The 12,923-nt window shown below is 42.1% G+C and overlaps 1 protein-coding gene across 1 annotated transcript in view; it reads left to right on the top strand.

The window, feature by feature from the left end:
* The window catches only part of LOC119417992 (transcription factor IIIB 90 kDa subunit-like), a 45,769-nt gene extending 32,894 nt beyond the window's left edge, over positions 1-12,875 (top strand). The window contains exons 4-6 of the mRNA XM_037685237.1: positions 3,427-3,458; positions 12,172-12,244; positions 12,868-12,875. Coding sequence (XP_037541165.1) covers positions 3,427-3,458; positions 12,172-12,244; positions 12,868-12,875 — 113 coding nt within the window. The remainder of the gene's footprint in view (positions 1-3,426; positions 3,459-12,171; positions 12,245-12,867) is intronic.
* Positions 12,876-12,923: the final 48 nt, after the last annotated feature.

Below are 12,923 nucleotides of genomic sequence, written 5' to 3'. Positions count from 1 at the left end.
AGGAGTCAATATTTACATAGAGGCAAGTCGAGGTATGAGTCAGTATTTACATGGAGGCGAGTCGAGGTAGGAGTCAGTATTTACATGGAGGCAAGTCGAGGTAGGAGTCAGTTATTACAAGGAGGTGAGTTGAAGTAGTAGTCAGTAATTACATTGAGGCGATTCGAGGGAGGAGTCAGTATTTACATGGAGGCGAGTCGAGGGAGGAGTCAGTATTTACGTGGAGGCAAGTCGAGGTAGGAGTCAGTATTTACATGGAGGCGATTCGAGGGAGGAGTCTGTATTTACATGCAGGCGAGTCGAGGGAGGAGTCAATATTTACATAGAGGCAAGTCTAGTTAGGAGTCAGTATTTACATATAGGCGAGTCGAGGTAGGAGTCAGTATTTACATGGAGGCAAGTCGAAGTAGGAGTCAGTATTTACATGGAGGTGAGTTGAAGTAGTAGTCAGTAATTACATTGAGGCAATTCAAGGGAGGAGTCAGTATTTACATGGAGACGGGTCGAAGTAGGAGTCAGTATTTATATGGAGGTGAGTCGAGGTAGGAGTCAGTTTTTATATGGAGGCGATTCAAGGGAGGAATCAGTATTTACATGGAGGTGAGTTGAGGTAGGAGTCAGTATTTACATGAAGGCGAGTTGAAATAGTAGTCAGTAATTACATTCAGGCGATTCGAGGGAGGAGTCAGTATTTACATGGAGACGGGTCGAGGTAGGAGTCAGTATTTACATGGAGGTGAGTCGAGGTAGGAGTCAGTATTTACATGGAGGCGATTCGAGGGAGGAATCAGTATTTACATGGAGGTGAGTCGAGGTAGGAGTCAGTATTTACATGGAGGTGAGTTGAAATAGTAGTCAGTAATTACATTCAGGCGATTCGAGGGAGGAGTCAGTATTTACATGGAGACGTGTCGAGGTAGGAGTCAGTATTTACGTGGAGGCGAGTCGAGGTAGGAGTCAGTATTTACATGGAGGCGATTCGAGGCAGGAGTCTGTATTTACATGGAGGCGAGTCGAGGGAGGAGTCAATGTTTACATAGAGGCAAGTCGAGGTAGGAGTCAGTATTTACATGGAGGCGAGTCGAGGTAGGAGTCAGTATTTACATGGAGGCAAGTCGAGGTAGGAGTCAGTATTTACAAGGAGGTGAGTTGAAGTAGTAGTCAGTAATTACATTGAGGCGATTCAAGGGAGGAGTCAGTATTTACATGGAGGCGGGTCGAGGGAGGAGTCAGTATTTACGTTGAGGCAAGTCGAGGGAGGAATCATTATTTACATGGATGCGAGTCGAGGTAGGAGTCAGTATTTACATGCAGGCGAGTCCAGGGAGGAGTCTGTATTTACATGGAGGCTAGTCGAGGGAGGAGTCAATATTTACATAGAGGCAAGTCGAGGTAGGAGTCAGTATTTTCATGTAGGCGAGTCGAGGTAGGAGTCAGGATTTACATGCAGGTGTGTCGAGGGAGGAGTCTGTATTTACATGGAGGCGAGTCGAGGGAGGAGTCAATATTTACATAGAGGCAAGTCGAGGTAGGAGTCAGGATTTACATGAAGGTGTTTTTTGGTAGGAGTCAGGATTTACATGAAGGCGAGTCGATGGATGAGTCAATATTTACATGGAGGTAAGTTGAGGGAGGAGTCAGTATGGAGGCAAGTTGATGGAGGAGTCAGTATTTACATGGAGGCATTTCAAGGTAGGAGTCAGGATTTTTTTTCATTCAATTCATTCAACCTTTATTTAGACAGGTAAATCCCATTTAGCCTCGAGGACTCATTTACAAGAGAGACCTGATTTCAAAAAAGAATGATGACAACAATGGACAACAGCGACAACAATAAACAGTTATAAAAAGTCATACTGCAGGTTTTTTTTCTTTTTTACAAGTAGGATGGCTAAAAGAAAAAGGTAACCAAAAAAAAACAGCTAGATTCTAAGGCAAATGTAGAAAACTAAAAACAGGAACATGTCTGCATTGGTCCCTGCCAGGAGTCCAACAGATTCTTAAAGCCACTTAGAGAGGTCAAGGTCGAGAGCTTCAGTTGTTTTTGTAAGGTATTCCAGGAAACAGGAGCGGAGTAGGAGAAGTCCCTTTTGCCTAGTTCAGTCCTTTATTTACATGGAGGTGAATCGAGGGAGGAGTCAGGATTTACATGGAGGTGAGTCGAGGGAGGAGTCAGTATTTACATGGAGACAAGTTGAGGGAGAATTCAGTATGGAGGTAAGTTGATGGAGGAGTCAGTATTTACATGAAGGCGAGTCAAAGGAGGAGTCAGTCTATTGATAAGATTTTTTCATCAAAGCGACAAGGTCCTGGAGAACCGGCGTGTCCAGCTGAGACTCACGCTGTGGGGTACGTCATGGATTCGTGAGGAGTGTGGCAGATGATGTGTCTCTCAGTCCTGTCTCAGGAGGATGTTGAAGACGTTTATATATTTGGAATTATGATAGCAGGGACTCTGCTTTTTGGCATCGGTGGGGCTCTGTTTTATCGACTTTTGAAGCAGACGGCAGCATCAGTTTCGGCCATGGTAAAGCTTCCGAGTCAGTGTGAAGGTCTGGTCCACGCTGTGGGAACTTTCAATCGTCTGGTTTACGAGCTTAACTGTAAGGTGGAGGCGATTGAGAATCGCAGGCCACTTGCGGCTTCTGGGACTCGTCAGCGTAGTGGGTTTGACCTTGAAGGAGACTCATGGATCAGTGGAATGGATTCCCACAATTAGGCATTTTCGGAACCAGAACGCCCAGATGGACTCAAGGCTGAAGAAAAAACAATAATCAAGCTTATCTAAATCTAACTCCCGATGGCCTCGGAGACAGGCCGACAATCAATTTCTCCTGGGACATGAGTACCCAAGGACAAAAGCTTCATCTATCGCAAGTCTTTGAACCTGAGGCCCAGTTGTTTAAGTGTTTTTATTTTTTATTTTTGGATTTATACAAATAAAACCATTTAAAAAAAAAAAGTATGAACTCATCCAAAGGAAAGCAATTAAAAGAAAGCTTTTACTTTTTTTTTACATGTAAAGAACATGACATTAAATTACAGTGACAGAAACAAATTATAAAACAAACCAATGTAAACAATGAACAATACAAAAAGCCCAACAGAGCACCAGGGTGAAAAGCAAGAACCCAGCAGAACACCAACGTTAGATACAAGAAATTTCTAACGAAATTAACACCAGGTAATATGGTTCTGATTAAGACCAGCTACAGTTGTAAAGATTAGATTGGGTTCTTGTCAGAACTCATGAATCACAAATGTTTGGATCATTTTCATTCTCTGTTAACAATGTTCCAAGTAAGGTTCTGATTCTGAACAGTAGAACTTATCCTTTCAGACCCCTTTCCCTCAGAGTGTGGGTCTGATCAGGTTTGGGTTTGTCTGTCTGAACACGTGGTGCTGGATTCCTGAACAAAGCATCAGATATGCTGCTGGACCTGAGCGACCTGCTGCAGGTACAGCTTGACCTATGGGTATCGCTACCCCAATGATCACGCCATGACATCTTACCACCTTCTGACACCTGACCATCTCTTGATCCTTGACCGCCTCCTGACCCCTGACCACCCCATGCCCTCTTTCCACCTTTTGACCCCTGGCCATCTCCTGATCCCTGACTATCTCTTGATCCATGATCACGCCATGACCTCTTACCACCTTCTGACACCTGACCACCTTCTGACACCTAACCATCTCCTGATCCCTGACCACCTCCTGACCTCCCCATGCCCTCTTTCCACCTTTTGGCCCCTGGCCATCTCCTGATCCCTGACTATCACTTGACCCATGATCACACCATGACCTCTTACCACCTTCTGACACCTGACCATCTCCTGATCCCTGACCACCTCCTGACCCCTGACCACTCTATGCCCTCTTACCATATCTTGACCCCTGACCATCTCCTGATCCCTGACCACCTCTTGACCCATGATCACACTATGACCTCTTACCACCTTCTGACACCTGACCACCTCGTAACCCCTGACCACCCCATGCCTTCATCACACTTCACCACTTGCTCTTGTCAAGGGCAGATACATTCCCCCTCTTTTCCCTTCTCTGCTTTGCTTTTTTTTCATTCAACCTTTATTTAAACAGATAAATCACATAGAGCTTCAAAGACTCATTTACAAGTGAGACCTGTTTGGACAGACAAAAACAGTGGTTAACTGGACACATGCCTCCTTGTGGTGTGACGTTGCACGTTCGTGGTGAGACATATTGTGTCATTTCCTGTTTGTCTGTCAGTAGCTCGAGTGAATTGTTTGCTCGAGTCGTCTCTGTTTTCTGGATTTATCTTTTGCACAGTTTTTCATTCTAGTTCACAAACACACTTAGTACAGTTGTTTCTCTACTGTTGGATAGTGCTTAAAACACCTCTTATCTTTCAACACTTCTCTGTTTTTATTGGTGTATTTGGCTCTGCTAGCTCCTGCTAGCGTTAGCTTAGCATGGCTGCTGCTTCTCTCCCTGCTTTCTCTGTTTTCTCTTGCTCCGTGTGTCAGATGTTTAGTTACTCCTCTGCCTCCTTTAGTGGTAATGATACATGTAACAAATGTAGTCTTATGGTAGCTTTGGAGGAGAGGCTGTCTGAACTGGAAGCTCGGATCCGTGCTGTAGAAAAACCAAGAGCTAGCCAGGTCCCCTTAGACAGCGTGGAACCACAGAGGCTAGCTCCCGTTAGCGGTCCTCCAGCAGACCCCGAGCAGCCGGGACCCCAGGCCAGCTGGGTGACGGTCTGGAGCAAGCGTAGTGCTAAGGCTAAGCTCCCAGTTCACCACCGACCCGTTCACGTTTCTAATAGATTTTCCACGCTCAGTGACACACCTGCTGAGAAGCAGACCCTGGTTATTGGAAGCTCCATAGTCCGAAACGTGGCTTTAGGGACTCCAGCGGCCATAGTCAAATACATTCCGGGGGGCCAGAGCGGGCGACATAGAATCTTATCTGAAACTGCTGACTAAGGCTAAGGCTAAATACAGTAAGATTGTTATTCACGTCGGCGGTAATGACACCCGGTTACGCCAATCGGAGGTCACTAAAATTAATGTTGCTTCAATGTGTGACTTTGCTAAAACCATGTCGGACTCTGTAGTTTTCTCCGGCCCCCTCCCCAACCTGACCAGCAATGACATGTTTAGCCGTATGTCGTTGTTTAACCGCTGGGTGTCTAGGTGGTGTTCTGACAACGACGTGGGCTACATAGATAACTGGAGTTCTTTCAGGGGAAAACCTGGTCTGATGCGGAGAGATGGCATCCATCCCACTTTGGACGGAGCCGCTCTTCTTTCTAGAAATATGGCTGATTTTGTTTATCCCCCAAATTATTGACAACCCAGGGTCCAGTCCAGGAAGCAGAGTTGTAGTCCTCCACCTCTCTGCTGCTTCTCCTCTGTTACCCACCCACACCCCCATTGAAACAGTGTCAACTCGCCCACGACTCAAATTAAATATACCAAAAATCAGCTCTAAAAATATAAACCATAAAAATCTGATTCAAATAAACACAGTTACTTTACCAGAGCAAAATCATAAAATCATTAAATGTGGATTATTGAACATCAGATCTCTTTCCTCTAAATCCCTGTTAGTTAATAAACTGATAACTGATCATCATATTGATTTATTCTGTCTGACAGAAACTTGGCTACAACAGGAGGATTTTGTTGGTATAAATGAATCCACTCCTGTTAATTATTTAAATGTTCATGTTCCTAGAACAACTGGCCGAGGTGGAGGAGTAGGTTCTATTTTTCCAGTCAGGATTATTGATTAATGCCAAACCAGTTATTAGTTATGATTCTTTTGAATCGCTGTCCCTCAGTCTTTCTCATCCAAAATGGAAATCAGAAAAGCCACTTTTACTAGTTGTTATATATCGTCCACCAGGCGCTGACTCTCAGTTTTTGTCTGAATTATCAGAATTATTAACTGACTTATTATTAAATACTGATAAAATCATCATAATGGGGGATTTCAATATTCATGTGGATGTTGAGAGTGATAGCTTAAGCATAGCCTTTAATAATTTAATAGACTAATTTGGTTTTACCCAAAACGTCCGCACATCTACTCATTCTTATCATCACACTCTTGATTTAGTTCTGACCTATGGTATAGAGATTAAGGACTTGGTAATAGTTCCTCAAAATCCTGTTCTGTTCGACCATTTTTTAATAACCTTTGATTTTACATTAAATGACTACACAGTCACTGAGAGTAAAGTTCATCTCAGCAGGTGCTTATCAGAAAATGCTGTAACCAAATTTAAACAATCTCTTCCATCAATGTTTTCCTCTGTCTTGCAGAGTAATGCATCAGAGAACAGAGACTTAGATCATCTAGTTGATCATCTTACAACTTCAATGCAAACTTCACTTGATAAAATTGCTCCACTGAAAAAGAAAGTAATCAATCAGAGGAAACTGGCTCCTTGGTTCAATTCTGAGTTACGTACTTTAAAGCAGGCATCTAGAAACCAGGAGAGAAAATGGCGCTCTACTAATGTTGAAGAATTTAATTTAACTTGGAAAGACAGTCTGATAACATATAAAAAAGCTCTCCGTAAAGCTAGAACTTTATATTACTCATCTTTAATAGAGGAGAATAAAAATAACCCTAGGTTTCAGTTTAGTACTATTGCTAGACTAATTAAAAGTCCCATTTCTGTTGAACCATGTATCCCTACAACTATAAGTAGTGATGACTTCATGAGATTCTTTATAAATAAAATTATTTCAATTAGAGAGAAAATTCAAACCATCCTTCCTTCTACTATCTCTAGTCCCCTGTCAAATGAGGCAACTTTAAAAATTTCACTAGAGCCTGATTTATATTTGGACAGTTTTTGTCCTGTTGAGCTCTGAATTGTCAAGAATAATAACCTCATCCAAACCACCCACATGCCTGCTAGATCCTATCCCAACCAGACTGTTTAAAGAGGTATTTCCCCTAACTAATGTCCACATTTTGGATCTACTTAATTTGTCTTTAATGGATGGTTATGTACCACAGAGCTTTAAGGTTGCTGTAATTAAACCTTTACTTAAGAAGTCTGATCTTGATTCATAAATTCTGGCCAACTATAGACCTATATCTAATCTATCTTTCATCTAAAAAATTCTAGAGAGAATGGTTGCAGGTCAGTTGCATGCACATCTACAAAGAAATAATCTGTTTGAAGAGTTTCAGTCAGGGTTTAGAGCTCATCATAGCACAGAAACAGCACTAGTAAAAGTAACTAATGATATTCTCATGGCCTCAGACAATGGACTTGTGTCTCTACTGGTCCTGTTAGACCTCAGTGCTGCATTTGATACATTTGATCACAATATTTTACTACAGAGGCTTGAATATGATATTGGGATTACAGGAACGGCTCTAAAGTGGTTTAAATCATATCTATCTGATAGATTCCAGTTTGTAAATGTAAATAATAAATCTTCTTCATACACCAAAGTTAGTCATGGAGTTCCTCAGGGCTCAGTGCTTGGGCCAATACTCTTTACTTTATATATGCTTCCATTATGTAAAGTTATTAAACAGCATGGGATAAATTTCCATTGTTATGCTGATGACACAATTATATTTGTCCATTAAACCCAATGAATCCAATCAGCTACTTAGACTACAAGCATGTCTTAAAGACATAAAAACCTGGATGACCCTTAATTTTCTCCTGTTGGACACAAGACAAAACTGAGGTTTTGGTTTTTGGACCTGAGCACCTTAGGAATGAATGTTTCAGTCTTTCTCCCTCCTTAGATGACATTAATCTGTCCTCCAGCTCTAATGTTAAAAATCTTGGTGTTATTTTTGATCAGGACATGTCTTTTATCCCCCACATTAAAAACATTACTAGAACCACCTTCTTCCACCTGCGTAATATCACTAACATTAGAAACATCTGATCTAAAAATGATGCAGAAAAACTGGTCCATGCATTTGTCACATCTAGACTGGACTATTGCAATGGTTTATTATCTGGGTGTCCAAATACTTCTTTAAAACGTCTTCATCTGATCCAAAATGCTGCTGCCAGAGTCTTAACTGGAGTTACTGGGAGAGATCATATCTCTCCAGTTTTAGTTTTTCTCCATTGGCTCCCTGTCAAATCCAGAATAGGTTTCAAAATCTTACTTCTAACCTACAAAGCTCTTGTAGTGAACTAGGCCTCCGATCAAAACCTGCCTCTGAAGACCTTCATTGGACAGGAACTGTTATTTCATTGATTTGAATCCAGAAATACAAATTAGCTCATCCAGAGACTTTCTAATTGTTTCCTGAACTAATCAACTGAAAGAACACTCTCTTTTTTATATTATCATTACTATTTTTACAATATCTTGATAATCAGAAGTGTGTTTAGTTCATAAATGTTGAAGTGAACCACTCATTTTAAATCAACTGTGAAACAGTATTAATGATTTTTTAATTCTCATTCAAAGTAGAAATCAAGTTAAACGTCTATTTTACAAAGTAATTATGCATTTTTGATCTTCTGTCGGAAAGGAGAAGGTGGGATGTCGGTCAAAAGTCGGAGACAGTCAAAAACAAGTTATTGGGACGAACTGTCGTGTTTTTAAACCTCTCAGACAGAAACAAAAAAACTGGCACCTGTAAGTCTGTCATTTCTCCAAAATATTTTCTCGTCTGTAACTAACCGTTCCTAAACATTTCTGATGTTTTCTCGACTTGTAATGACCCTCTGACGTCACTAAAACCACACCCCTGTTGGTTCCTTCAACCAATCAGGACTTCCTAAAAGTGACCAGAAGCAGAACTCTTTAAAAGTCGACACTTCCTAGTTCCATGAGTTGTTCAGTTGGTTCCGTTAGTTCTTCTGGTTCTGATGGAGTTCGGCTGGAGTTCCTAGGAGTTCTTCTGAGTTTTTCTCAGACTCAGTCTTCCGAGTCGAGTTGGGATTATGGAGCCTTCCACATCTGAGTGGAACCTCTGACGGACTCACAGCTCGCTGTTTACCTACCCGGGAGGTGAGCGTGTTGTTGAACGGAGTACCGTCACTACTTCGGACGATTCTCAGCCATCCTAAGGAAACGCTGAAAGGTAGCGTTGAAATGGAACTCCATACCGGAGCTGACCTATCTTCTGCAAAGGTAACGAGTCGCTTCACTACTTAGTGTACCGGGGCTGAGCTGGGGTCAGATGAAGGGTGCCATTCCTTGTCAACACACTGTCTTCCTCCACATTTTCTCTCCATTTAAACTCCTTCATTTCCCATCTTTAAACTTCTATCTTGCCAGTAATTAATCCAGATATCTTCAGAAATGTCTGTTGTTTTTATTAAGTAAAACGTGCCAAGTTTTATTAATCAGAGCCGATCAGTATAATCAAGTGTACAATGTTTTGATGTTAAATTTTGATTCTGTTAATAAATGACCACATTTATTTTGATAGGTCAAAGAAAATTAACGTCTCATGTCACTGATTAAACCATCGACAACACAGTACCTCTGTCACATATCTGTCAAGTAGCTCGAAAAAGTGAGAACCTGTTATTAAAATATGACTGTAGTGGAGCTCTGAAGCTCTCGAAGCTAACCTAGCCTTTAGCATACTACACTCTCAACAACCTAGCTCCATCTTATATTACAGATCTTATTGTTCCATAGTTTCCTAACAGAGCACTTCACTCTCAGGCTGCAGGTTTACTTGTGGTTCCTAGAATTTACAAAAACAGAATGGGAGGCAGATCTTTTAGTTATCAGGCTCCTCTCTTGTGGAACCAACTGCCAATCTCTGTCCGTGAGGCTGACACATTGTCCAGTTTTAAAACTAGGCTTAAGACCTTCCTTTTTGCTAAATCCTATAGTTAGGGTCGGCTTGGGTTTCCTGAGCTGTCCCTTAGTTATGCTGCTATAGGCTTAGGCTGCTGGAGGACAAACTGACCACACTCTTCACTCTACTTCTGTCTTTACTTACTCTGCTCAACCTGTTTTGTATTTGTAATTTTTTTTTTATCCTTAACATGTGTTTTTTTGTCTTTCAGATACACCTGGACCTATACCTGGACCTACCATTCTGTGTTTGTCTGTCTCTCCTTCCTGTCCTCTCAACCAGCCGGTCAAAGCAGATGGCCGCTTGTCCTGAGCCTGGTTCTGCTGGAGGTTTCTTCCTTTTAAAAGGGAGTTTTTCCTTTCCACTGTTGCCACTTTGCTTGCTCAGGATCGGAGACTGCATCGAAGCCAAGATTCATCTTGTCTGCTGGATTCCTTAGATAGAGAACTACTAATTGGCTTTTATGTGAATGTTCCTATAAAGTGCCCTGAGACAACTTTGTTGTGATTTGGCGCTATATAAATAAACTGAATTGAATTGAATTGAATTGAATGTAGGAGTTGGGTTGCTCTGTCCTTTCTGTGAAACTGCTTCAGAGCCTCTTTCTACAAATTTTCCCTAACCGTAATTTTTGCTATGCATCTGATCAGCTGGTCTTTCAACGCAATTGATAAAAAAAAATTTTGCCGAGAAGACAAGCTTCAGGCGAGCCAACTTGCCCTGATGAAACGCACGCAGCTGGATATGTTATTGATTCCTGGGGCGACTGGAAGTTGATGTGTCTATCTCTACTGTCCATTGAGGATGTTGAAGATGCATATATAATTGGATTTATGATAACAGGTTTCCCGCTTATTGGAATCGGCTGGTTCCTGGTTTATCAACAAATAAGGAAGTCGTCGGCAGCAAATTTGACCCTGGTCAGGCTGCCTGCCTTATGTGATGGTTTGCTTTGTGCCTCGAACACCCAGTCTCAATTGCTGTGCGTATTGATTTGCTGGCAGGATGGATCAGATCTCAGGGAATACTCTTAGGCACGGATCAGTGGTGTGTCCACTTAATTTCGACGTTTGGGATTTGTGAGGACCAGCAAAGACTCAAGGCAGATATGAATCAGTAAAGTTCTGCCTGTTCCCAAAACAATGATGTTTGAGTAGGCATTGTCCAGTGTATTTGCTCCCCTAGTAGAGCGCTTTACATGCTGATCAAATTTGGGGAGCACTTCCTTTAAATCTGCATGATTAAAGTCTCCTGCTATGATGTGTACAGCCTCAGGACATTTGCTCTACTGGTTGCTAATGCTATCATGTACATGTCCGACTGCAGAGCTAGCATTAGCCTCTGGTGGGATGTAAACTGCAGTTATCATGACCACAGTGAATTCTCTGGGAAGGTAGATGAGCCGGCATCTAGCGGTCACGAACTCCAGGTCTGTGGAGCAGTGTCTATTTACAGTCACTGCATCAGAACAGCAGTTGTTGTTCACATACAAAGCCCCCCCTCCCCTGGTCTTACCGGAGTCCATTGTCTTGTCGTGTCAGTCCGAGAGTCAGAGTTTCTTTATTGTCGTTCCACCACATGTGGTACATGTGGTGGAACGAAATTATGTACTCAGGGTCCCAGTTACATCCAACAATAAAATGTAAAATAAAAACAGTAATAAGATCTAAGATATGAACTAAGAAAAAAGTAAACTAAAAATATGCTAAGCACTAATAGCATAAAAACAATATGTCACTGTACATTTGCAATCTTGATAGCAGAGTCTGCAATGAGTGGATGGAGCCAGATTTCTGCTATCATCAGAATACAGACATCTCTCACTATATTATTTGTTGCTAGATGTAGTCACAGTTCACCCATTTTATTGGCGAGGGATCTTGCGTTTGCAAGAAAAAGACTGGGAAGCGGTGGTTTATGTGGCTGCCTCCTTAATTTTACAAGCAAGCTGGCCATCCAGCCACTCTTCTGTTTTCTCTCTCTGCGCTGCCTCCTTCACCTTCCCGCAGGGGTAACACCACGGTGATACAGCCACACATTGTAATCCAAAGAACAAAATAACAATGTCCAGGAAAGCACTGAGCAGCTGCATTGCTATGTGCTGCCATCTTGTTTTGTCTCTTGACCCCAGACCACCTTCTGATACCTGAACATCTCCTGAATCCTGCCCTCAAACTAGATCCTGGCTGCCTCCTGACCTACCTCTGACTATCTTCCAATCCTTGACCCAAGACCAGCTTTTAACCCTTAATCTCTGACCCCTGACCACCTCCTGACTTCTGACCTCTGACTACCACCCAACGACTGATCCTAGACCAGCTCTTAACCTTTGACCTCTGACTCATCCAGTTTGTTTTCTTTTTCTAGGTGAACGTTTACATTCTGGGAAAAACATTCCTATTGCTGGCGAGGGAGCTCTGCATCAACGCGCCTGCCATTGGTGAGACTTTCTATCTGAGTTTAGGTGTAGAATAGATTGACCCTTTAACAGTCATTTACCTGATATGATCATGTGACCTCTTACCCCCAAACAGGTGATAAAAATCCTCCAATCCTGGGAAAAATAAAGTCCGTCCTTTTCCATTTAATGAATTTCAGGACATAATATGTAATCCTGATCCGGTATTTACTAAGTTCTAAATTGATTTAACTTGATTTCAGAATACCCACCACTGTCCACTGTCATTATTTATTAAACAAAAACAAGCCCAAATCATTAGCCCTCTCCAACCATGCCCAACGGAGGTTCAGTATCAGCCAGGAGCTGCTGATTTGATGTTTAGAAAAACTGTGATCAGCATTAGTGTTAAAGACGAGAGCTGGCTGCGGACCACCGGATCCAGAAACCCCCTCCAGCCCATGTCTTTACCCCCAGTTCGAACCTCCCTCAGAAGTGGCAACTATACTAATCAATAAATCAAGGAAACGTCAATTAAGTTTTATCAATTATATTAGAAAAGGCAGGAAAAGATTACAATTTTACAGTAGTGGACTCTACAGTCTGTGACACGTTCACAGACCCGGAAAAAGAGCCCCATGTCTTGTGTCGTTACTCCTTTATAGGGTCCTAGACTCCACCTTCGCAGAAGGGGAGCTCAACCTATCAGTGTATGAGGGGG

The sequence above is a fragment of the Nematolebias whitei genome, chromosome 12 (genome assembly GCF_014905685.2).
Source record: "Nematolebias whitei isolate Nwh7 chromosome 12, NemWhi1, whole genome shotgun sequence".
In the NCBI taxonomy this organism is placed as follows: Eukaryota; Metazoa; Chordata; class Actinopteri; order Cyprinodontiformes; family Rivulidae; genus Nematolebias; species Nematolebias whitei.
This window is presented reverse-complemented; position numbering and strand designations above follow the sequence as displayed.